The 27,751-nt window shown below is 42.5% G+C and overlaps 1 protein-coding gene across 5 annotated transcripts in view; it reads right to left on the bottom strand.

Moving 5' to 3' along the window:
• Positions 1 to 27,751, bottom strand: part of casz1 (castor zinc finger 1) — a 167,647-nt gene that overhangs the window by 51,237 nt on the left and 88,659 nt on the right. For 4 of the 5 annotated variants that reach the window (XM_070967990.1, XM_070967987.1, XM_070967989.1 and 1 more), the window contains exon 1: positions 25,498 to 25,934. The exons of the other annotated variant lie outside the window; for it this stretch is intronic. In XM_070967990.1, coding sequence (XP_070824091.1) covers positions 25,498 to 25,546 — 49 coding nt within the window. In that variant the 5' untranslated portion in view covers positions 25,547 to 25,934. Of the gene's footprint in view, positions 1 to 25,497; positions 25,935 to 27,751 lie in introns of those variants that run through there. 5 annotated transcript variants of the gene reach the window in all.

Below are 27,751 nucleotides of genomic sequence, written 5' to 3' on the forward strand. Positions count from 1 at the left end.
CAATCTGTTTTCAAAGCGTGTCTGTCCTTTATTAAATTGTTTTCTTTTCCACATTATCAGTTGCCATGGAGACCTCATCTCTCGGATTATTTGAATTTCATTATATCTATTGATTTGGGAGCATTTCATCTTTTTTATTGTTTTTCTGTCAATTTTCGAAACGAATAACCATCTAATTTGCGTCAGCGCTGATTACGTTCGTCCCTCAATAGAGGTCGGCAGCTGCGCCGGGGAAACAAATCAATGGAAAAACATCATAAAACTCGAAAGTACAATCAACCAGGATATGGGTGACATTCCGTGGTTGCTGAAACGAAGTCATCAAAAAATATATACTTTTTTTTTCCTGCGCCTCTGCATGTGTGGGGGTGTAGTGAGGAGGACACATATGTGTCTGGGCAGATATATTACTATATTTCAGCAGATAATATACTATGGTAAATTTCCATACTGATAACAGCCCCTCCCTGCCTGACCAAAACAAAAAAAATGCTTACTGTATCTAAATAATTTATGCAATTTTAGCATTTATATATAAATTTTTTAATAAGCTGCTTGGAGCAAAGTGGCCATTAACAAAACACACAGCTGTCCAATGGGCTAAGCCCAGCAGATCAATTGCGCATTTTTATGACATGATAAAATGCTTTTAAAGCAATTTACACAAATATGGAAAAAATGACTTCATGGACTTCATTTATTCATAAGGATGTATTAGGGAAAAAAAAGTCTTACAAAAGCCAGACAGGAGAGATCGTCCCGGTCCTAACTAGAACGGACTTGCTGCCCTCTCCACAAGGACATAAAGTTTCATTACTGATGCACGCAGTCAAAGGCAATTTAGCAAACACAGTGTGCAAAAGAAAACATCAGCATATTGCAAGTGTTCCTGTATTAGGCGGACCTTGCATGTTGTTTTCCAATTTTGATTCATTTTTGTGGGGGCAGGGTGTGCGGGTGATGGATTTTTTTTTCTCCCCCTTCCCAGTGTCACCCTGACCCAAAGCCAAGGGGAGGTAGCCTCAGTGACAGGGATGTGTGCTTTCTGGCCCACAAAACCAAGCCAAACCATGTGCCAGACAATGGGGCCTTGCAGGAGGACAAAGTGTACACACGTACACACACACACACACACACACACACACACACACACACACACACACACACACACACACACACACACACACACACACACACACACACACACACACACACACACACACACACACACACACACCTTCAGCTGCACAGGGACATACATCACATGACACCCGGACTCATTCTGTGAGAAAACAGGCCCACGAATATTTCAGTGGATCTGATCATTTAGCATCTTAGTGCAGACGCACACACGCATGCACATTATGCACAGGGGTATGGATGGAGGGGGGAGGGCAGGCAGGGCCATTTGGAGGCTAATCTTGTTTCAAAGCATCCTCTCTTCATGTGCCGACAATGTGCCTGAGCCGCTCGACAAAACGCTGCTGCTGTTGCTGCTGCTGAAGGCCCCATGTTTGCAACACATGTCAACATTTGACAAAGCATTACTTTTCCCCCCAACAATATTCTCCTGCTCAGGCCTCTGAAATGAGAGCGCTAACAAATTAGCTTTTTATGTTTATTTGTGTGTGGGTGTGTCAGAGGGGGGAGAAAGTGAGATCTCATTTTCTAAGGCACCAGTCCTCAAACCGAAAGAGAGAGAGAGCGGGAGAAAGAGGGAGACAAAGAGAGGAAGAGAGAAAAGAAAGAAAGGCTGAATGTTTTGGAGTCACGATTCTTCTCCTGATTGCCCTAGCTGTCTCAGTTGTGCAAAACATGACCCTCCCCTCCCTCAGCCACGACAGAAACACGGGCGACTGGATAAACACTATTTTATGCAGTGACTAGATGAATCGTCAGACAGTAATTACAGTCTTCCTCTCGCGCCAACAAAACTCTACTGTACAGGCTCTTTCTTTGACACCAAACTGCAGTAGCACGTACTATAAAACTGCAGGTGTGTGACATGTTTGTCAATGCCTCTCCCAACTAGATAAATATAAATATTAGACCCTGTGACAACAGAGAAGTGCTCTCTGCCGCTTTCAGCGATGTGTTAATAATCTGTGGCTGAAAGAGGACTTGTTGTGTGGACGGACGATGTTATCATGTGCAGTCAAACGTTGCAGGGGCTGGCTTTGTAGAGAAAGTTTGGTGATTTTTTCTGCTACCCTTGCAGTTTGTGCTTTCCTCTCCTCGATGTAACAAAAATAACACGGTTGTGTCCCAAACTAAACATTCCCACACAGTGGCTGGTAGTCCGCTCGGTCTCTGACACCAGCCTGCCCAGCACAGGCAACTCAGTCCTGACGTCTGTTTAGAAGACTTCCAAACTTGATGTGCTGACAAATCTGCTCAGCAAAGGAGCTATTTTCTTCATTTGGTGTTGATGTGCATTGAAATGTCAGAAATGAAGAAACCCTACATGAGCTATGAGTCGGCAATGAGAGCAGTGAAACACACTCACACACTCTTTCTCTTACTCCGTACTGATTCATCCGGTCAGGCCGAGCCCCAAACGTGGTGCAGTAAACCATGCTGTCAATGTCCGAGCTCTAAAAAGCACAATTACAGAGGACCTCGACTGAATAATTTAAAGAGCATAATTATTGACCTCTATCCGAATTCCTCTGAAAGGTACATTAAGATATAGAAAAGCGCTGGAGGTGGAAGTGGAACTGAGGGAGTGTGTCTCCCCAGGCCTCCCTAATGCACTCTCCTGCTGTACTCTAACTTCCTGTGGACCCCTAATGTGCCCGCTGCTCGCTGGCCTGATGAAGACTACGGTTAATGAGGCCCCTGTTTCTGAAATGAAGTATCTCTGAAACCATCAACATGCATTACTATCAAGCCACCACCCCCACACCAAACCACACGTATATACACAAATACACACCAACACTGTCCCAAACCAGCATACACACACATAGACCACCAGTCCTTAACCCCCCTCCTTTTAGCACCACCACAGGTTCTGGTAGGCTGGATCAGTCTGGGGGAAGGGTGGAAGAGGGGACGTTTTTTCTTTTTCTTTTTTTTTTTTTTTTTTTGGAGGTGGGGGTGTTTGAGGGTTAACTGTCCCTCAGGGGGCTATCAGTGAACTGGGCAGCCGTCACTGCTGGTGTCCCTGGTACTCAATTGACAACCAGGCTCTGACAGATTAGCAGCTAGTCAAGAGGAATCCATGGCCCAGGACACAATTAAAATAATCACTTCTCTCAAATTTGGCTGTATGTATGTGACTATGAGTACAACTGGATTTGAATATAGCATCACAAGAGTGTGTGTGTGTGTGTGTGTGTGTGTGTGTGTGTGTGTGTGTGTGTGTGTGTGTGTGTGCGTTGGGGGGTCGTTGAGAGCTGGCAGCAGGCTTGGGGGAGGATACAGCGAGATGAGGCCTTTTTAATTAAAAGAAAATATTTGTGTTTGCATACTATCGCGGTTGGAACCTGGGACAATTCAGAGAATTCTGGTTGTTTAATGGCTCACTCTTTAAAGTGATTCGAGGTATTTCAGATCCTCTTTGCATACATGCATTTTTAAAATCTCAATTAGGCTATACATTTTTAAAGTAAGATTCAGAAGTTGCATGTTTTTGGGTTTGTGTTACTTTATTGATGTTTTGTTTATCCTGAGGTAAATGACCACATTTTTGCAGAAATATATTCCTTAAGGATGGACTTATTTATCAACAGAAGGGTGCTCCTGTCTCTGCTGTGTGTCAACCAGGAAGGATAGAGGGCACTGAAATAATTAGGCGACTTCTGCAACATCCTGAATGCCAAGGACAGGTGGATTAAAGTATTAAAACAATCGCATTTCAGTCTTGAAATAGTCCTGTGCACGACTCAGCACCATGCGCATCCGTTCAAGTTCAGCTGCCAGCTCCATAACGCCACAGGAGAGGGATAGAAAAAAAGCCCAATCCCATTAGCTACGTACATGCATCTCAGCAGACCTGATAGAAACGTGAGCAAATCTCAGAGATGATTATCCCCCAAAGCTCTCGAATGATAATACATAATCGAACAGTACAGAAGATTTCTCTGAAATCTCACAGCCAGCGAGTACTAATTTGTGTTTTCCCATTTGTGTTAGAAAGTGGTGCTTTCCAAATGAAAAAGAAGAGACTGCCGCAATCAGTCGCCTCTGCACCCGAGGAGACACTTAAATGTTGTCCTCCAATTACAGGCCTGAGAACGGAGCTCGCTACATTAAGAGAAGGAAATTATTTAAGACAAAGGTTAAGACACAAGTTCACATTTGATTCTATTTACAGTGCAAATTTATTAAGAAGCAAACTGCTTCGTAGTGCCAGTTCACTCAAATATTTGGGTGACTGATCCTCAATTTAACAAGGGGTGTTTAACATAACTGTGCTTCAATCGGAGACTATAAGAATAAAAGATAACATTAAAAATGTGCAAAATTTCAGCTATGAGTGTTAAGAATTAAACTACAGTCACTTTTTACTGATGTTGTCAAAGAAAAAGGGTTAAGGGTACTTGTTAAATTCTTTAAAAACTCCATTAGTGAGCTCATTGCTATCATGGGGTTTTATCTTATCACAGACTGAAACACTTTCTTTAGAGATAACGGATGTATTTCATCAGCATCCACTGGCCAGCTCTCTAAACTGAAGCATCCACTTAGATACATGCCCATGAATGAAAAATACATTAAAATCAGTCCAAAAAGAGTTCTGTCTCGAGAAAATAAGTGATGTGCAATGCTTTTGATTCAGTTTTGTATGTAGGCTGCAGGTTACACAAGCAGTGAAAAGATCCTCTTTTCTTACAATTGACAATAATTAAGGTGAGCTGTTCAATGAAATCTAAGCCTCTTAGCCCACCTCCTGCCATCTGTGGCTCCAATATTAGAGCTCACGAAGGAGGGAACAGGGGAGAAATAAGTGCTATCTATACTACGAGTCAGAGTACCACGGTCAACCTGCTTGCCGTGGAGGTGGAATGAACAGTCTGTGACAGAAAACAAACAGGAAGCTGAAAGATGAGAGAGAGAGAGAGAGAGAGAGAGAGAGAGAGAGAGAGAGAGAGAGAGAGAGAGAGAAACCTGTGCCCTTCAGTCTCCCCCAGTAAAGACGCTCTTAACCAGGTCTGACAGCTGACAGCTCCTTGGCAATTGGGGTCAGTTAAAGGAAAAGTAGCTCAAGTTTTGTTGGGGCTTTGGCTTCAGAGATGTTCAGGAGCCACTGCCCACCACAGCATCAAAGGGGATTATAGGGACAGGGCCATCTGTTGCCAGAATGAGCGTGAGCCCTTTTATGTCTCTGCCTCTATGGCTGTGTGAGTGTGTGTGTGAGTGTGTGTTTTTGTCAGGGTGTATGTGTTTGTTTGAGACAGACAGCGAGGGAGCAAGACACAGAACCCCTCATGTCTCTGTACTTTTAACTTAAAGGGCAGCAGAGGAGAGGGGTGTGGCATACGCTACGGCAGACAACTGGTTTTAATCTGGGCTGGGGGCACTAAAGGTTAAAATCATGTCAAGCAGGGCATCACCATCAGATGGGAGAGTCCCTTAAAGGTTGAGTACACCAGTCAAGCATGAGCGTGACAGTGATAAGTATGCTAAGACACTAAGTTCACACGATCTGTGCCAAAGTTAGGATCCACCGATCGTATTTATGTTCAACACTGCTTTACTAAAACATCCTACTCTGATCACAAAAAGTGTGTCTTTTGTCAGCCAGGCAAAACACAGAACTTCTCTCTGTTGTGGGTTTATTGGAACACAGAGCCAACCTTGTTCCCCCTTCACCTCTCTAATTTGTTTTGGGTCCTGTTCCTGGCCTCCGCCTGGGAATGTTTTCTCGTCGATACTCTGCTACCTTTTAGCTGAGCCGCCCAGTGCTTGACCTACTGCCGACACTTATTTTCAGCACTCTAATTGTCGTTTAATCACATATCAACCTGTCACTTAAAGACCCCCTTTTTTTCAAGGGGGGACATTTGCATATGTTGTAAAACTAATTCCTATCGAAAGCTCCAGTGGCTGTGAAAGCGGGTGCTCTGTCTCTCTTTTACTTTCACACCCATGTAGACACAGTTAGGCACGAGAGAGAGAGGGAAAGAGTATAACACACGCGTGCACACAGGCAGAAAAGTCTACTGTATCGCACCTTAACAGACAAAAACACACATAGACAGACACCATACCTGATATTCTCGATTCAGGTGGTTTTATCACATTTGTTAACAGTGTGTGGTGACACGTAACGTGTTAGAATAGGGACAGCGACAAGAGTGATTCAGAGCGCACGTACTCGTGCGAGCCAAAACGAAGGTGACAGTGAATGTATAGTGTTATAAAGGAATCAATTAGAGTTAATAATGTATCACTCTTCCAAACGTTACATTCATTTGTTCACACTTAGATAAAGCTACTGCAAAATAGGTTCCCGGGTTTGCCTAGGAGACTTTGCAACATTTACATTATCACCCTTATACATCGAGGAGCCATGTTCCGCTTGAGTGGTGACGGCAGAGCAGAAGGGGGAGTGAGAATCATGTTTTTCGGGCCCAAGGAATGCGAGTCCTCAGGAGATCTCCCCCTCTAATTACAGAGTGGGGGAAAGAAAGCTCTTTGTTCCACCTTTTATTACATTAATTGATAAAACGGAGCTTGGGTGGAGCCATCTTATGGAGGGGGGGTAAGAGGGGATAGGGTTGGGGGTGAATTGAGGGGGATCCTTTGGGCAGATGAAGGTGGGTGAGAGGCTTTTGGAGCTGAGGTCCTATTTTCAGAGGACTCCTAATCCCGTTAGGGGCCCTGGTGGTGGCACAGCCCCCGTGCTCTGCTTTCCCACAGGCCCCGGCGGCTGCAGAGTTGAGGAGGGGAATGGTAGCAGCAGGGGCAGACGATGGTGTGGAGGGTGAGAGTCCCAGCAGCGTTGTCTGGGCCCAGGCCTTAATTAACTGTCTCTTCAGGGGGTCCTGAGGGCCACACTGAGACCCTATGTCACATACGCCAGCAAGCGATGGAGGCTTTAAGAGGAAGTGGCATCTCACCCACTGTGGAATCGCAGGAAACCCTGTGGATCTTTAATATGGACCCCATACAGCTCAAAGCCATATAGATGTCGCAGGACATTAGCAGGGCTATTTTATGACTGGTTATTAGCTTAGCACAAATTGCACAGGTGGTTGATATTTTTAACAAGTACATAGCCTTTCAATTCTAAACTAAATCTGAACAGTTGAAATACCAAAGGAAAAATATTCTGACATCAGCATTGACTTTTACTATGACTTAGATGTTATCATCTTTCTAGACTAAAAAGGACAATAAGTTCCATTTCTGTTTGCGCAGGATTGGCCATTCTTATTCGTCAGCGGTTAAGTAGCTGTAACAGGCTTTGTCATGGCTGTAATCTGCTTCTGCTCGTTTAGGCTACCTGCAGACAAGAGAGGCTGAAGTGTTGGTACAGTAGCCAAACGGAGTCTGAATATGTTACAGAGGCAATTAAACATGTTGGTGTGTGTGCACACACACACACAACAGTGTCAGAGGTGCTAAGCCGGGCCAAACACGCCTCATTGAAATGTCCATCTTAAAGCCACCCAAGTTCCTCATCTCCCCCGCCCTGCGACAACCAAGATGCTTCAAGACTGTCAAAAGCATTTTCCACAAAGCTGAGGAGAGGGCAAAGAAAAAAAGGACCTGCCACTGTCACATGCATGCTTGCGCGTGCACACACACACTTGCGAGGCTGTCAGGTAAATTAGATCTGAAAGCTGACAATTTCTGACCATATTTCCTTGATTATTTCGAACAAATGCACACCAGCCGCTCTAAGGAGATTAAAGTGACATAAAAGTCCCGAGTGGGAGGAGGGAGGGCAGAGAATCCAGGTCACCCCCATTTGTCCCCCTGCCTGACAGCAGCTATATCGCTATCCAATCCAATAAAAGTCCCCCCCTCCTTTTGCTTTAATTAATTTTACAGCTAGCTTGCTTAATTACTTTCAATCAAAATCCTCTTGCCATCACAAAATTAGAAATGGTTCAACTCCATTAGTCTAAATTCTTCATTTACATACACAAAGACTGTCAGCTCTTGCTAAGCAAACGGCCTCCTGCTTGATGAGATTGTTTTTTTTCACACACTCTATCACTCTCTCGCTTACACACAAGCATGCGACTGTGGTGTTAATTTTTTTGAAAGGAGAAAAGTAGCATAAAATTATTTGATCCCTTTACTTAAGACATTCTCTCCCTAATCAGGGTTCAGGTAAGCTGTGGTGCACATCATCCAGGGTAATGGAGAGTTGAGTGTGGACCTACAACTGTTGAAATTGAATGCATCCACAACTCTGAGTCAAAGGAAAATGGCTCGACCTTAAACAATGCAGCACATAATATACTCTGCATATAAGGGATAAACAGAATTAGTAGGCGTTGGCCAAGATCATGTAAATGAAGCTAACTAGTTTTTCCTCCGGATTAGCTATTATTTCCAACGCAATAGACAAGGTGCAGACTACCCGGTGCCACATACATAAATCTGCCTCCTTTGTGGCAGGGTGTCACTAGACTGTGGAAACTAGCGACGCACCACCGCCGGTCGGCTGCTGTGAGCAAAGCAATGGGATTTCTCAGAGGGGTGAGGGCCCATGCCCTGCCGCCTGATCACTTCAACTTGGCACACAGACATCCTCTCCATCACACACACTGCCTAAGGCCTACACATCATCAAGAATTAAGGACATGCAGATAGGGTTTGTGCACTGACCAAAGTGAAAACCCAGGCACACAAGCACGACACTGCATGTACGTGCACACCCACACTTCACACACACTACTAGTGCCATAATTGGGTCCCACGACGAGGGCATTAAACTGGTATAATGCACTCACTGCTGCAGTACACTACCACAAAATATATTGACACTAACCCGACATGCTCACCAGTGACACCCTCCCATTGCTTTTCTTTATTCGCGTGCAAGCTACTCATCAGGCCCAGCGCAAAACCACACAACACAACAGCCTTTGATCTGCTGTGTTCAGATCATCTTACAGGTGAGGGCCTTTTATAAAGGTGTGGGGGAAAAAAAGAAGACCTCTGAAAGGAAAGAGGTACAGTAAGGAGGGTTTGTATTTATGAACGTTGTGCCACAGTCTGGACACACTTATAAAATAATCCCCAACAAGTGCCCATGGGTTGGTGCAAGGAAGCGGGGGCATCCCTTTTGAGTTGCCAGGCTGAATACAATGCAGGTGTGACCTGGCCCCTTTACTCTGCGTCTGCAATCACCGGTTTCCCTTGCCCTCTTTAACCAGTCCCCATTAACACTGTTAATTATCCAAATCCATCATTCTTGGGGTAAATGAAGACTGCCTCTTTAATTCAATTTAATAGGATCATTTTCCAACTCACGTTCACTTTAGCCCCAGCTGCCCGCCCACTTGTCCCCCACTGTGTCTCCCCTCACTGTATCTTCACTCCCTTGGCTGCATCCTCTATGGTCTGGCTCTCTCCCATTGGTCCAAGGGGAGGGTGATGAGGGCTAAGGCTTGACGGCAGCGATGGGCTGACACACTGTTGATCTCCCCTGTCTTGTCTTGGCTCGGCTGGTGGCGAGCAGCAGTTCTGGGTTCCCAGTCTGCTGTGCACACCGCCTGCCTGTCGCACACACACACACACACACACACACACACACACACACACACACACACACACACACACACACACACACACACACACACACACACACACACACACACACACACACACACAGGCTCACAGTACCAGCCATGCTCACCGGGGCTTAGCTAATCCTGTCACATCAGGCCACGTTGGCTGAGTTGAGGCCTTTAGAAGCAACCCCCACTCCCCCCACCCACCCTCCACTGCCGTGTACCTCCACACTTTGCCACCACTCCTTCACTGACTCCTCTCACTCACTTTCTCGCTCTCTCCTACTCCTTTGTTCATTTCACAAGGTCATGGGTGGCCAACTACAGCACGTGAGTGGTGAGATGGGACAGCTGATGAATCCCTGTGTGTTCCAGCCTTGAGCAGACCTTATCTTATGGCTAACGTGCAACACAAGCAAATGCTACTATTGGATAAATCATAAATAAATAAATAAATAAATAAATAAAACACAAGTGCATATTTATTGCAACTTTGTAACTTCTTTTTGCAAAGTTTTAATAAGTCGCAATGTGATCTCATATAATAAATATCATTTTTCTCCATTTCCTGTCTTTCAAAAGAACACCTTTAAGAGGACATTCTACTTGATTAAGAGGCTGGCATGCATGTCAATCGCTATGAAGGCACATCACTAAAATGTGTTTAGAAAATATACAGGTGTCATTTTGTCTTTACTTGTCTGTAGTATGTCATAGTGGTATCAGTGTCAAAACACATTTTCCATGCAGCATTGCCTGGGTGTGGAAACTGGACACTCCTGCCCTTTAATCTGACTTTCAAGCTATAAAAGCACAGCTATATCAAGACTGACTTAGGTTGTGTTTTATATGCCTTCTAAGATTTTCCTTACACAGAACTTTCCATGCTGAGGCCAGTAAGATTTTTCCAGAAGTTCAACAACAATTACAAATCACAGAAAAATTAAATACAAGAAAATAAAAACTTAATTCTAAGTGATTAAATATTTTTAATAAAAACAGCCGTGAGCACACAGCATTGTGTAAAAATGCTGTTCTTTAAATTCTCTGAAGAATCTGCTAAATACTGACTTTTCTTATCTCATTATTCAGTGTGAGGGTTAATTTGGCCCCATTTCCACAGTACACCCCCTCCCATCCCCCACGACTAAACACACTCAAGTCCACACATACACAAACATACAAACGCACACAGTGTTCCCTTTAAATTTTTTCCAGACTTTCTTTGTTGAGCCATTTGAGACAGACTCTGGGAGAGTTTCAAATGATTTTAGCCATGATTTAATTTGGTTTGTTAAAGGGTGATGTCAGCACAATGGGAGACGAGCCTCTAAATCCACTACATTCACCCAAAATGCCCAGATGAGATAATCGTTGGTGACGTCTACGAAAACACTTATTATATTTGCCCATCGCCTGGCTGAAGCTGTTAAAACTCATCAGCGTTATTCCCATTTTTTTTCTCTGGGAAAGAGAAAAAAAAAAATTTGCTCAACTTATAGTCAAAACTGTCACCCCTTTTAAAGAGACAGTGCTACATTGTTGTGGCTGTGGACAGTTTTATAAATGGAAAAAGACTGGGCAGAGGGCTATCGGGTGTCTATTCAATACTCATTTCGTTTGCACCCAATACTAATTAAATAAAACACGAACAACTTTTTAATTGGTTTTGCAGAGATCAACAGTTTCAAGGAAGTTGGAAAAAGTATTGTGTCTACTGTAGCTGTATATATACATTCTTCATTAGTAAGCATTAATAACAGTTATTCTAGAAACTGTGAATGAGCACTGCTTGTCCCTTGACTTGTCCACACAATTTGAAAGGGCTCAGGCCTGACAAGGCAGCAAAGGAGATAAGAAATGGATCAACGTGAGCCTTTCTCATAGCTTAATTTATTTTAAATCCAAGCCCTATTTACACACTGCGCACCGGCAGGGCTTGTCAGCTCCAACTAGCATTGAGATATTTAAAACCATTAATGCTGTACAGCGGCAGCCTGAACGTGTATGACACAAGCTGTCGCTGTGTGAAACAAAGCCAGATCTCTAACTGCCACAGCTTCCACTTTTGAACACAGCAAGGCTACAAAATCAGTAACCATGCAGTCAGACACAACATCATGCAACTGCCAGATCTTTCTAAGTGTGAGAAAAAGGTTAAAATGAAAAGCAAACGTACAATGAGTGAGAGAAGGAAAGGAGTGCTATATTTCTCATCTAGTGAATGTACAAGCCAGATCCAGTGTATCTTTAGTGCAGGGGCTAGCCCCATAGAGGCAGGGGTCAGGATATGAAACACACAGGCTATCCGCCTCCCGACAGGATATCCTCGTGGATCAGCAGCGGTAGCCATGTTGACCCGCCCTGTTATTAAAGAGGCTAATCTGTTCAACATGTCAATGTTAGCACTTTTAGCTGCGATTAATAAAAGAAGACCCCAAGAGTGCTGTGTGTGCTTTTTCAGTGCCCCAGGTTGTTTTCATTTGGTTTGTATTTTTAGTGGTTTTCACTGTTTGGTAATTCAACAGTCCTTTTTTCTCCTATTAGCATAAACAGTGTAAATTATTAACTTTGTTAAAAGAATTATAATCAACCCTGAATCCTAAGCTCTGTAGTAGCTTTGTGTGTTTTTCCCTTTGTGCCACTGGCAAAGAGGCACTATGGCAATGCAGATATCATTAAAGCAAATCTAACTTTATATTTTATAGATAGGGAACAATATGCTTGTGATGCCTGACTTTGTGGCCATTTATGTGACGGTTAAAATGTATGGCCCAGTGGCTTTCACAGGCTGGTAGTAATAGAACTGCTCCCTAACAGACTTGCTTTCTAAGTGCCTGGTGCTGTGTCTTAATTTGTAATCTAGTCAAACCAATTGTCCGCTAGCTAAAAAGGTCACAGAGACAATAGACTACACAGCCTCCCGCAATGTAGAGAAAGCCCAGGGTGTCTTTTGTAGCTTTTTAACCAAAGATGTAATTAAGACACCTTCATCTTCAGGGGTGAGAAGGGCACCAACAAGAGTCTGCTGGAAACACAAGAGGAACTTCACATTACTGGAAACAGAAGTGAGACGAACACTAAGACAGAGCATTTGGTTAGAGGTGAAAAGCACCTGTCTCCGCGGCAAAATGTCACCACTGAGGACATTTTTCTAAGTTTACCTCCTCGTGCAGTCAGCATGTGATTTTATACATTGTGACCAACGACTGTGGTGAAGAAAGCTTGTTGGGAAAAACTGAGTGATGCAAAGCAACACAGGAGAGGCAGAGGGGGGGACTTAAAGGACGTGATTTATCTGGGCTTGATTGCGTGTTAATCGAGGTTACGTGTATTAAGTGGAATCTAATTGGAACAGACACTGGCAGTCTGACAGATCGACATGATGCAGATGGATTGAGGGGGGGAAAGGGGGAGTGAGGGAGACAGGGAACGGAAGAGGGAATGGGAGAGAGAAGGGTAGTGCAGTGGAGGAGAGGCAGAACAGAGGCAAATGAAACACATCTTTTAGCTACTGTACATGGCCAAACGAAGAGAGTTTTGTGACGCCAAACATTAGAACCACCGCAGCCTTTTAAGCAGCCAAATAACAAGAAAGAAGACGCTGCCGTTAGGCTCGTCTCACGTGCGTCTCATGATTGGCGGCTGATGAGACATGTAACCCTTCTAGAGGAGGACACACACGGGCGAGATTGTGAGTGACAGGGCACAGCACTGGAGTTTGCCCTCCCCTTCCAGTTGCCACAAATATTCATTTCTTCTTTATTGGAAATGAGGGGGGAAAAAAAAACGGTCCTCCAAAAACACACGAGGTAAAGAGGCCGAGTGACAGCTGCCGGAAAATTCTCACCTCGACGAGGGGACGAGCAAGTGTTCAACCGGTCCTTTTGACTCTCTGCTCCTCCTGACAGGCGACAACTGTTTAGAAGGCCCTCTCCTCTCCCCAAATCTGAGGTATTTAGCTAGTGGACTGAATGACCCTTTCAAATGTTACCAGAGTAACAGACCGTAAAAGATGACCACCTGTTAAGGCCAAGCAACTGCTAACTCATAACTAATATACCACAGAGTCTATGGACAAATAAGGAGAACACAGTTTGTGAAAAAGGTTCAGAGAACAGAAATTAAGATTTGAAGTAGAGGATATGGTGTTGCATGGACATAATTTCTGTTGTAGCATTAGTCTGAACTGGTCAGTGTGGCTATAATTGGTAACGAGGGGATACAAAGTGTGAGTGACATGGACGGCCTCAGAGCAGCGAATAGCCCAGGAGCAAAAATGACTGTCACAGTGCCATTATCTAAATCTGGGTTAAAAATACAGTGGTTCCTGATGAAAGGGTCACTTCTACTGATAGCTGGCCAAAATGAAGGGAGGCAATGGCAAATGAATGTTCAAAGGTATTAGAAATGGCTTATAAAATGTGCAGAAAAAGCAGAGGGGAGAAGAAGAGAGAAATGGAGAAAGAAGTAAAGAGCTAATAGATAAAGAAAGGGACTATGGGCATAATTTAGGGGCAGTTTGCAGGATACTACAGCACTCGAAACTTCACTCATCAACACAAAATGCCCAAATTGTTCCCGACATGATCCCGTCATAGCGCAGAGACAGAGGAGTTGCTTCGGTCATCCGCTGATTTGATCCATTATGACTGTTACACTAATGGCATTAATAAGGGCAAAATTGCTATTTTGAAACGCAGAATTTTCATCCTCTTCATCTGGCTAACCTTATCGCCTTTCTCCTCTTCCTACATGAAAGCCCACTGTGGGTGTGCATGCGTGTGGGCGTATTCGACTATGTCTGTGCCCCCACCATGTAATGGCTATAAGGTCATCTCTATTTTCCAGGCTTGGTGTACAATGTCGTTGGATTGCAACATTTTGCACGGTTTAAAAACAACAACACGAGCTTTGAAATGTGACTCCCTGCTATTTTTGATAGATTAACTACAATGTTGTGTTCACCAGCTGGCCCTGATAAAACACCCCAACCTCATTCAACACTGCCTCAACATATTTTCATCAAAACCTTATGCATATTCATTCAGCTTTAAAAACTAAAAGATGCCGTAAAATGGACAACATTGAGGTATAATGAATATATTTACAGAAGTTACTTAAAATCTAAGTGTATTTAATATGTTTCCCTGTCCTGTATATTTAATGTACTCTGTATCAGCACAGTGAATGTGTCTGTGAGTTTCCTGTACATTCACACTGAATGTGAGTATATGTGTGTATGTTCAGCCCTCATCAGCCTCTAACATTGAGAGGAATGACACTCTGTGATCAAGGACATGAATTGCTCATTGATTTTTAGGGGCCAGCTTAACTATCCATTCCAATTGATTTTTAGCTTTGCTGGGTGTGCGAGTTATGGCAATTTTAATGTATCATCTGTATGTGTACTCATCACCCACTGCAACAGGACTTACAATAGTGTGTGGAAAATGCATATACAACACCATGTGCAAATGAGAGACAGGGACTTCCCTTTTGCTTTTTTTCTAATCCACGAAGTGGAAACCATGAAAGCTTTCATGTCTTACAATAGGTGAAAAAAATACCATTAAAATGCTTTTTTATATATATCTCTTAGCCATTATCTGCTTCTGAACTTGGTAAATGTTCTATTAGCAATAGCATTGTTTTTTATCTTGAGGCACTCATGGAAAATAAAAAAACAAAAGCATGTGAATGAACTGTAACCCCTTTAATACTAACCAGTGTCGCTTAGAGCATGTATTTCAACTTCCAGTATGTTGTAGGCATGTAAACCAGAAAAGAGTAGAAATTTCAAGAGGGTTCAGATCCTCATGCCGCACAAACACATGCCACAGACGATCACCACAATCTAAAAAAAGCACACAAGTTTGACACTCTTTCAAGACCTTTTAGTTTTATGAGAGAGACCAAATGCTCATCTTTTTACACTCAGGATACTACTATCATAACTCATACTACCCATCAATTAACAATTCATACCAACTATTAATAATCAATGGTTTGATGATGTAAGAGACAAAGTCAGAGCAATGTGATCCAAAAGGCGGTCTAAAGTCATCTGTCAGGTAGAAAGTCATTAAAATAGGGGCTCGTTTTCCTGCGCCAAGCTTAGGTTTCACTGAGGCAGGGATACATTTCTATTCTTCAGCAAAAGGCTGTGCTCTCATATGATATCATCTCCTTTAGAACATTGCTCTCAATGGCTTGTCTTTTTTGTCTTTTGTGTTTTTCTCCAATTTAAATGGCCCTTTTTTCCAAATGGTTTGGGTGAAGCGGTCCTCTATGTGAGGTAACTGCCTTTTGTTCAGTGAAAAGGGCTGCATAAAGCACACTTTACTCCATCCTTTAAAAAAAACAAGTCTGCTTAATTAATGTTTTACAAGTGCTGCTGTATTCTTAGTAAAAAAAAAAAAAAAAAGCCTCTATCAAAGCCGGCAGGTTCAGATTACGTACGCTAATTGAAATTCTGAATTTCTAAGCCAACTTCTTTTTTTCCCCTGCTCTCGCTCTTTCTCCCTACGCACACAATAAAGCCTTGCGTTTTGTAGTCCACAAATGACATCAAATCATCTAAGTAATATGGGCTTTTCTTTTTTTCCTGTATTCTCATGTTCTGCTAGTGGGTTCATGAGACAGCTTAATAAAGCAGTAAATGCTTGGGGAAGCCTGAGACCCTACTGTGTGTGTGTGTGTGCGTGTGTGCATGTGTGAGTGTGCGCATGTGTGTGCGTGTGTGCATATGCAGGCATGTCTGTGCATATGTGCACACGCATGCTCTCGTGTTTTACCTCCACCAGGGACCTCAAAGCAGAAGGCAAAGCCTGGTTCCATACTCGAGCAGATTTTCCCAAAGAATTAAGCAAGAATAAAGCCAATGAACAAAAGAGAATGACTAATACCTAAACCAAAGCCAAAACTAAGACACTTATCTCATGGGCTGACACTGATCGAGTCCATATTAATGCAGCCTGAGCTAAATGAATACAGCATAATTTACAGGCTATACATGCATTAGGTGCTGGAGGTAGGCAGGTTGTGTGAACAGCTGCAGGTGTGGGAGCGCGGGGCTGAGGCCGAGTTTGGACAACCATCACAGCACAGCGATCGGCACAATAGAGGAAACACAGGTTTCTACGCACTGGTGGCAATGATCTGAGATGTAGTGGGAGATTGGATCAACTGGGATATGGAACAAAATCTTTTTAGCTCAGCTCATAGTCTGCACATACACGCTTGTTTGTTTTCGAGGGGAAGGTTTCAACCTTTCCTACCGTCATTATTTATCTGGCAGGGTAGCTGTAGCGGGCAATTACATAAATTACAGAGTTTAAAAAAATGTCATCCTTGATAACCTTTGTTCTGAGTTAATCATTGCAAGGAAAGAAAACTGCTTCTCTTCTCTTCTCTTTTATATTTACCCAAACTCCCTCCTTTCAACGGGGTATTATTTTATTGGCTTGTTTTGCAAGCATTATAACTTTGCATTCTTCTCCCAAGGTCAGTTTCTAGTGTGCCACGCGGAGTATTTACACATAGGGCTTTTCAGGTCAGTTCTATTGTATTTACATCAAATAATTTTTGATAAGGGATGTAAAAGACCTATAAACCCAACATCATAAACGGGAGGTGTAGTTGAAATAAGGACAAAAGATCAACGGCTGAATTTTTCCTTATCTTAGACACGTTGATATTTTTGAGTCAACTCTCTTGACTCCCCCCCCACCCAACCCCCCCGCACAGAGCTGAGTAGAAGCGTGGACTTGTTAGATTTAGTCCAATGGCTTCCCAGTGCGGCCAGCAAGCGAGCTCTTGTTTCATAGAGAAGTACCTCCCCTGTTATCTCCCTAGCGCTATAATCACTTAACAAAGACGTGGGCATTTGCACAAATTAAAACATCAATAATGCATAAGTGCTTTTCAGTTTTGAGCTGCAGTGTCCCTGTATTGGGATGAAATACCCCCTCTACCAGTGGAAAAACTGTGCTCGCCATCTTCTGTCCCACAAATGACTTAAAGAAGCCAAGCCCTGCTTTGAGCTACAGCCCCCCTTCTTTTAAAGTTGAGGCTAAAGCTGTGGTGAACATTTGGGATCTGCTTTGGTAACGGGACAAAATGGCTGGGCTGAGTGGGATGCGGAAGTTGTTTTAAAGCAAGAGGCGGTAAGTGGTGGTGGTGCATCAATGCAAACAGGCAACACCCTTGAGTGGCGCAGCGTGGCATCCTTCCATAAACAACACCACCGCCGTGTCCCCGACATTTATGATTTGTGGTCAGAATGGCAACACAGGCCTGATTCCAACCAAGTCTGCATGTTTGCCCTATCGTTACATGGCTAAATCTGCCCAACCTAGTCTCTTATTTTCTCAGATGAAAACACCAGACATTTCATATGGTTGTCAGAGAGCTTTGCTTAAAACAAGTCATATGAGAACATTACACTTGGACAAGGAAGGGAAGGGCGGGGGCATCATGGGAAAGAAACTTGGTGACACTTGTGAAACCAGGATGCCGTTCAGGCTACTGTTTAATTTGAGAAAAGAAAAAAAAAAAAACCTCCTTATATTTATTACTGCAGTTGTGAATATGAACTGCGTTGCGCTGACTGTGGAGGTTGGAGGAGTTAAGTATCATTATTGGAATAGTAAATCCATGACCAGTGGTGTTCCAACACCAATAGAGGACAAGCCATCCTATACAGATGGCCTCAAGGACAATTAGCAGTAATGATTGGTTGCCACATAAATGAGGGAAATTCTATTTGCTCCTGCACTTGCTGATGATCACAGACCAAATGCCTATGACAATAATATGGATGGCTGCTTTAAACTTGAATGTTACTTGCAAATGTGGCTTGAATGTGCCGAAGACTGGGAAAGACCATTTCTGAAGTATCTGTCTCATTATTTAAGGAACACAAAATAAGAAAAGGTAGTACTTCAAATCTTCCACAGCCACCACATTATCAGGAAGAATAAAGAGATGAGACAAATAGCAGAGTGATCTAAAATATTATCTCTTCAATCATATCCTTTTCCCCAGATATCTTCATTTCCCCCTCCCTTCTCTGTCAGTTAGTCTGGCAAACAATCCCCTTGTTAGCAAACTGTTAAGACAGCCGCTTGGTACACAAATTGCGCTCGACCAAGCGAATTTGTTTTGCAAGGGTGACCTGTTTAATCATCTCATTTTCTTTGGCGGACATTTATTCATCTGGTTTCCACGGTTACAGAGAACATTAAGGGGCTACAGTAATAAGGCTGGAGAGTCAAACAGGTAATAAAAAAATTAACGCCATTTTCCAGCAGCCGAGGACAGTGGGTGAAATGAATCAAGGGAGAGGGGAGAGAAGCAGCGGGGGGAGCAGGGGGAGGGGTGTGTGTGTGTGGGGGTGGGGGGGTGGGGGGCTCCAATATTGTCCAAACAATAAGCCTTAGCGGTTATTTTACTCTGTAGATCAGGTGGTGCTGTTATGGACATGACACTTTGGGCACAGAGCAGGAGAGATAAAGCTTTTAAAGTGGCCCTGCTCCTTTTTTATTGTCATTCAGCGATTACATATCAGAACAATTAAAAGTTAGCCTGAGATATCTATTAACTTTGCTCTTTTTTTATTCCTCTTGTACTTCAGAAGGAAGACAATCTGCACTCCTGGCAATGCAACGTGTCAATAACATGCAAGGGACAACACGACATTTAGGTGCCCTGGTGAGAAATGTTTCGTAGTCCTCCCAAGTTGAATCATGTTTTCTAATATTGTCTTTTGAACAACTGCGCAGCAGCAGACGAAAAAAAGAAAAGAAGAAAAATAGTGTTGGAGCATATAGAGTTTGTCTCTCAAACTATTAGAAACATTGACCTACACACCAATTGAGAGGGTCCAACTTCTTGCCAAATATAGAAAATTCCAGCACAATAGGGGGAACAGGTGCTGAGGGCCCATAGAAAGTGAGAAGCCAAAGAGCTGGGTTGCTGCTGAATGCCAAATAAGGCAGTGAGACACGTTGCACCAAGCCACAAAACAACCGACTGTTATGCGATTTTTGAAGTCTGACGACCGCCACCGATTGCCCCTCAGACTGTCCTCTACGCGATGTATCCCTGTGTTCAGAAAACATTCAGGGCTGTTTTCCACTTTAATAATAGCCGAACATGAGAAAACAGGCAACAAATTTTATGCATTACTCATTTCTCCACTCCTTCCAAAAGTATTTCTAATTGACAGCAGGGCTTTGGCACTCCTAAATATATGCACAAATGTTCTCAACCTAACCCTTAATCATTTAAATCGTCTGGTTTAACCTGTATTTGGGTATTTTATGACTCTGCCAACACCTGTCCCCCACCCTTGTGAAAAACAAACGAAATAGAATTCTTTCTTTGTTTGCTGTCGTGTTATTTGTATATACGTTGTTCCGGGGGTGGCTCCGGTGTGACTGAGGTCGGAGAGGGAAGCACAACTGATGGCAGACAATGTCTCTCAGGAGAGGGAGGGAAAAAGAGATGTCAGCCGACCCGTCCTCACACGCACGCACACACAGAAGCGTAGGATACACACTATAACATCAAATGCACACCGCTCACAAGGAGCACGAGGAGCGCTCTCCCCTCCTCACCCCTGACTGGGGCGGAAAATAAACTCCTGTCATACATGCGGGGTGAAATCCCCAAAAGGGGGATACAGAATGGACAGCAGCGAGGGAAGAAAAAGGCTAAGCTGTGGCTATGGGACTGCCAACTGTTCTGCTAACAGCCTCTTAACAGGTGTGGGCTCGGGAACCATGTAATCCTATCAAGTTACCAAGTAAAAAAAAAAAAAGAAAGAAAGAAAGAAATCCGGCAAACTGCAAACTCCTGGGCTCTTCCCCTCTCTCCCCCTCTTGCCTCTATCTTTCTCCCTCTCATTCTGTCTCTGTTGGCAGTGACAGAAATGAACAGCTGGGCTTCAGATTTATCATGTACAGACAGTAATTATTGCTGCTGCTGCCTGCTACTGACCCAAGTGAATAGAATGTCACATGAAAAAACACACGGCAGAAGGGGGACCTGAAGTCGAGGGGTGCCGGGCTGGGGACTGTGTGGAAGATGTGTGTGTGACACAGAAGAGAGAGGAGGGCAGTGTTTAAACGTCACTACGTTCCTGTTTGCAGTCAATTACGGACGAAGACAGGGGTATTGGCTCTGTAAGTCGGCCGAGCAAACATTTTCTCGCTCACAGTGAAGGTGACAGAAAAAACAGAGGTTCCATGTTTGTTCGTGTCGATTTTTTTTCTTTCCTCCTATGAAAAATAAAGCCAGTGTCAGTACAGCAGGCACTGAATTACTGTCAAAGAAAAAGTGACAGAGAACTGAAACTTATAGATGTGCTCATCAACACTCAACGCTAAGTGAGAGGACAGCTGTGTCAACACCTACTCCTTTCATCTTTTACATTTTTACCTTACATGTACGATGAACTAAACTCATCAACAACTATTGATTAATAAAAAACAAGGCAAAGCAACTGATGTTGGGCCACACAGTGTTTCCGTCATTGTATCAACCCAGCCTGACCCCACCTGCTCTATTTGTTCCAGAGATAAGAGGGTCAGGAGATATACTATCAATTTATTACCGGTGTCGATCACTGTCTTTGTCATTAACAGTTAACCCTGCATCTGCTGCTTCCTTTTCCTAAACACACACAGTTATATGAAAGTTGTGGTCTGTCACATTCCATACTCACTAACCTACGTACGGACTGGTTCACACCTTAAAGACCCCCTGCCACATTTAAAAGGATTAGTCACCACATTTTGTGCCGGCTTAATCTCTCTTTCAGCTGGACTAATAAGTGTGCTTCGATAAGCGAAGCATGCAAATTCATTCATGGCCAGTGGAGACCATGCTTTCAGACAAACGCGCCAAAGTCTTCCACTCTGCTAATTACCTCTTCATTTTCCCCTTTTCTCCTCTTATATAGCATATCAACGACTAGAGATTATTCTTCTCCCTTACTTTGCATGAAATTATAATTTCGTATGTAAGATTAGGAAATGGAGTCGGCGACAAAAAAAAAGTTACCAGAAGCTTCTCTTCTTGACTCTGCACACAGGAATACATGACACGGCATATTCAGCGGTGAGATTAAAAGCAGGATTTCTTTTCGGCTGGTTGCGCTGAGACAAATGAGTTACAGACATTTTTTTTTTTTCCCAGAAAATAACACATGATAAAAGTTTTTTTTCTAATTAATGATATAATTTATAATTCATTATCATAATCCTTTTTGAGATTGTATAATTAAAAAGGATATTTCACCATTTCCATTTCCCTTATTTTTAAGCAGTGCAGTTTAACAAACATGCATTATCTATGATAATAAAAACTTCGCCTGTTATATTTTAGATAATAAAGGCAATGAAGACCCAAGGTGCAACCTGTTTATCATTCTGGAATATTTCTTCACCGAGTATTAATTAGGCCATTACTCCAGATTGGTGACGGGGAGCTTTGAGGTTTTAATTAGGTGCTGGCCACTGCATGAGTGCACAGGACTGAAGAAAGGGGGTGGTGATGCCACTTGCCTTGCTCCTGGCCCATATCAAGTAGCCCTGAACACTTTGGCTACTGCGGCAAGATGCATGGCAGCCCACGTGCATCTGGAGTTTATTTGATCGTTTGATCTCTAATGTTTCCTCTTTCTACTGGTTAAAAAAAAAAAAAAAAAGGCCAGTTGGTGTGATTTGGATATTAAAAGACGGGGGTTAAGGTAATTATGGCGTTGGGTGGCGTGTGTCTGATGACTGGGCACATGCTCAATCAGGACTCAGCTGTCCCTCTCTTTCTGTCTACCCCCCTCCCCCCACCCCCAACACATACATGCACACACAAACACACACTCACACACACGCGCACGCACACGCGCGCAGACCTCCCTCCCCTTGTCTGCTGTCTATGTTCCCCCATCTCTCTCACTGCCACTCTGCTAAAACCAGGCATAACACACAGCCTCGCGTAACATCAATCAAATACTGAGAGCGGACCATAAAACTACACAAACATATACGCTGCCATTAACTACTGTACTTGACACTTATTTAACAGTTCTTATCCAATGTAGGTCTAAAATCAGAAAACTAAATTTAAAGATAGGAAGGGAATTAATTTAGACAAGAGTATTAAAAATAAAGAATCAATTGGTGAGCTACTATTTAAAATATAGTCGCAAAAAAATTCTCTACTTTTGACATTTTTCAAAAAACAAAATATAAGAAGATAAAACATTTTTCTCTTCACACTCAATTTACTCTGACCCAAAGAGAGTGATGTGAATTGAGTCAGTATATTCCACTGCATGTCTAAGAGATAACAAAAATCCTATATTTTGGTGTCATTTGAAAACAGTATTTAAAAAATAAAAGCTGAGAATGCGAGTGTTTTTCCTCGGTTGACAAGGCGATACTAATCACCTCGTTGCTGAGAAGCACTCTTCCCTGACAGGGCTCCTTAGAATACAAGGATCCCCCAGGAGAAATCGGCATGAAAGAGGTTAAAGACAATGACTCGCATTTTTTTTCCTCCAAATGTCTCCCTGTTAAATTTATTTCAAAACTCTGTTAATCTGCTGTACACAACATTCCCATTAGCATAGCCCAGCCCCCTAATAAAAATTCCGGCTAGTTTAATTAAAAAATGTAAATTTACTGTCATCCAAGGAGCAGCAGAAATAGGAGTGCAACAGCATATTTTATTGCTTAAGACATCAAATTGATTCAGGTTATTGCTAAATTGTGATAAAAGGTTATTGAGGGCCTCCAGAACTGGGCTTGTTTTTCTCCCTCATTTCGTCCTGGTTTTGTGGAGGGCCGTAAAAGATGGAGAGGGCCACAAAGGGTTAATGAGACAACTCAGTGAGGGAGAAGGCAATCAACATTATGACTCATATGAGGGTAGAAAAACATTTTCCGAGCTGACGAAAAGTTTGAAATTAGGGTGTGTCACAATAACAGTTGTCCTTGTTTGTTGTTATTTTAAACTATAATACAGGACACCTTAAATAACCAGACATAATAACCGAGCCCTCATGTATGTCTGAAACCCTGTGGTCACAGTGGTCTACTGTACAGTCTGTCAGAGTTTTATTTAATAAGAATCATCATCTCTAGATCGTCTTTTATTTCTCAGTAATGCTGCCATGCACAAGTTAAAGAGCACAAAAGCCTAGATAGTTTCAAATGTGCTGAACGGCAAGCTGAGACAGCAGGAAGAGACACAGAATTGTTGAAAGGACAGAAAGACGAACTGAAAGAGAAGATAAATGGCAACGAAAGACATTTAAAAACAACAGCCTGGAGCAAAACCTGCTTGAATGAAGCCTGAATTGCAGATTTTTTTTCCCTAAAAATATAAAAAGGCAAAAACAAAGAATAATTCTGTATATACATATTTTTCTGAGCATCCTTTCCGTAATTCAAACCACTTTGATGCCATTTAAAAAGTAACAGCCTACTCCAAAATATCCCCACAGCCTTCGATAAATATTTATGTGCTGTACGAGTTTAAAATAAAGCATTTCAAAAATAGGGCAGATAAGATTTCTCAAAGTCTCCGAAAAGTTAGAGTTTAGTTAGTGAGTGGTAATATTTATGTATGGTGCAAATAATGAAATACAAAGGGACTACTAATACACACACACACACTCTCACACACACACACACACACACACACACACACACACATATATATAAAGACACCACTCAGTGTATGCAAACAGAGAACACACACCTACATACAGTACACGCAAGACAGAGAGAACGAGATCTGAACGTGAAACAGGTCCTATTTTAAAACACACACAAAACCCCTCGTTGAAGTAAAGTGGCGAGGAGAGTGAGGCTCTTAAGTATAAGGTGTAATCCAGTTACAACAGGACAAGTTTACCCTCCCAAAAGTACACACTGAATGACTGCTGTTAACCTGACAGTTACAGGTCTGATACAATTTTAAATAATCTGCCCCACAGGTGCATTTGCACAAAATTGCTAATCAGTGAGAACAATCTTATTTAATACTTTAAATAAATATTGTTTTGGGCTAGAATTTGGTGTAACATGCATTGTATTTGATTTATCAAAATGTTTAGATTTTAATGTGGCATACACCAATGAACTGAACATACACAATTAGAAGTACCTGTGAAGGTGTTAGTACTACTCCTGCTCCTTTTACATGTGTGACAACATAAGCAACACAACAGTTTGTTTGCTTTGTCCCCTTGGCAACAAACCCTTAGGCCATTCAATGCACCCTAATGGCATTGCCAGTGCCTCTGTGGGTAAAACCAGTACCTGTATTTCTACAGGGCCAAATGTTGGCTTATTCAAAAACATGTAATTAAATGAAAGAACTAAACAAGCAGGAAAACACGGATGAAGATGAGAAAAAAAAAAAAAAAGAAGCCTGACAGGGAGTTGTGCTGGTCTCATGTCCTACAAGAGAAATACACTCTGCCAAGAGAAAATGAAACTGGCTTTGTGAACTTTCTTCACATGTGTGCTGCATGTAGCAGAGCGTCATGAGTCGCGAGCTGGAGAAATGGGCAATCACATTTGATATTGCAGTCACCTTTGGGCACTGTCAAAGAGCTATAAATAAGGGTGTCGCAACACTTGGGTATACGTACGCGCTGGCACATAGTTTAATCATGAACAACTTCCCCCTTCAGTATATTTAGTCAGAGATAAAGGCACACCTTTAACTGTCAGCTAATAAAACATATCAGGCAGAGAGAGAAAAGAAGAAGAGTACTCACCATATTCAGGGAAGTCGAAGTTAAATCCTCTCAGACATGTAACTTTCATAATATTACTCAACTCTGTTAGAAAGTCATTCGAATGTTGGTTGGTGGAGGGGGAAAGAGAGCCGAAAAGTAACTAGATTAAAAAAAAGGCTTCCTTCAATCATGCACTAAACTCCTTGACATGTAATCTGTCAATAGTTTGTTGCTGAGATAATGCCGGCTGCCACGAGCGGATTTGATTGGCAGCTGAGGGTCTGGCCCCTCCTTCCTGTGGTTTGACGGGGGGTAGGTGAAAGAATATGGAGCCTCCCCCTTCTCTGCTCTCTCTCTCTCTGCCGCTCACTGTGTCGCTCTCTCTCTCTGCCTCTCGTGCGCTGCCTCTCTCTCACTCTCTGCTTTGCCCCCATACACACACACACACGCACAGACCAAGCTGTTGGTGATGTTGTCTGAATAGGCTGATAGGAAATTATGGCAGAGGAACCGGAGCAGTTTTTTTCTCCCTCCCTCAGTGGGCTGGCCTTTTCCATCTTTGTGGTCTTCTAGCCTTTCAACTCTCTTGGGGTGGAGCCTCCACTGCCTCTATTCAAATGAGGGGAGCACAACACTTTAAAAAAAAAGGATTTTTAAAGTGAAGAGATTACAAGTTTATTAAATTATATTATACAATGTGACTACCTGTAAAAGCCTCTTTTTAAACACCAATACTTTTGCTCTGCATAAAGTACAACTGCAGTTAATGAAAAGATAGTCTAAAAAAACAGACCCCTGAGTATTAAATCATCATTCAATGTCCCACATTAAAGGGACACAGCCGCATCAAGTACATTTCAAACTGCATTAGATAAACATGCCTGTCCTCTTACTGTGTGTCTATTGCATGAAGCATCAGCAGTTTTTATGATTTTTATGATCTTTGACAAAAAAATATTAATCCAACATTTTAGCCTGAAGCAAATAACTCCTTCACTCCTCTCACAAAACACAGATCCTCTCTATTTCAGTGCCGTGTCGTACACTGTCTTTGCTTCTTTCCCTCTGAGCACACTCTTTCTCCTTCCCTCCCTGTGATAAGCTATCAGTTTTCATTGTAATTTCAGGTGAAATGATAAACGACAGCCGTTACCAGGTGACAATGAATACTTTATAAGATGAACCCCTTATTTGCCTGGCAGTTTCTTCCGCACTGGCATGCAAAGTGCCTCTGGACCATTTGTACATAATGCCCATATACTGTAAACATGGCTCTGCGTCAAGAATTTACAAAGTGACACAAAATGACGAAAAGTTTCAAATCTGAAAGGCCACTGTTTTCCACAGCAGTCTTATTCTGAATAAAGGTGGTGTATAACTAACCTTTACTGGTTATAGAAAAGAGGAAACGAACCACTTTATGGCTGTGAACCATAATGCAAGAACACATAGTCCTGGCTTCAGTTCCTGAGTGCTGTCAGCAAAGTTCAAAGTATGTACATAAAACAGGTTTTGGTTGATTTTGAAATTATGATGACTCATCTCTGTTAATAACAGGAAAAAAACCCTTTGTTCCTCCTTCCGAGGCAACATGAAGGAAAATGTCCTTAAAAGAGTTTCTATCAAAAGGTTCCACCTTTGATCTAACATTGTTCTGTAAATACTACTTCAGTTTTTGTTAGCCATGATAAAGAATCCTTACATGACCCGATGTTGCAACCTGACTTTTTTACTGTTCCAAAGGTGATGGATAAAATCTTTTGTCAAATATCAGCCCTGTTCTTCATCAGTCACATACTATACAAACAAACATATTTTGTTGGGTGGATTAGTGAGACTTGCTCAGGTCTGACGCCCATATGGATCATTACTGAACAAACTTTGGGCGAAATTCACCCTGACCACAGCAGTAACATGTTTACAAATCTCTGTTATTCAATGAAATATCCTACAAAAAGCAAGAAATAATGTCAATAGAGCAAAAACATAATGGTGACTAAAATGTACTCAGATTACTTCTGCTTCAACAAGTGGTGAGCTCTTGTGTGCAGCACAATATCAACCACACTGTGATAAGAGACTGTGCAGGTGCTCTGAAACTGAACTGAAATGGACATTTCTGGCAGCTTTAAATGATTATGGTTGAAAATAACACCTGAAATCATCTATCTAGCTGTAACACTGTAATGTGTTGCCTTACATAGGTACAGCATACAACCACGGTTGCAAAGAAGTTTGGACGCTGTATAAAGCATAAATTAAACAGAATGTGATTATTTGCTGATCCTTGTGA

This window comes from Chaetodon trifascialis, chromosome 8 (genome assembly GCF_039877785.1).
Source record: "Chaetodon trifascialis isolate fChaTrf1 chromosome 8, fChaTrf1.hap1, whole genome shotgun sequence".
NCBI lineage: Eukaryota > Metazoa > Chordata > Actinopteri > Chaetodontiformes > Chaetodontidae > Chaetodon > Chaetodon trifascialis.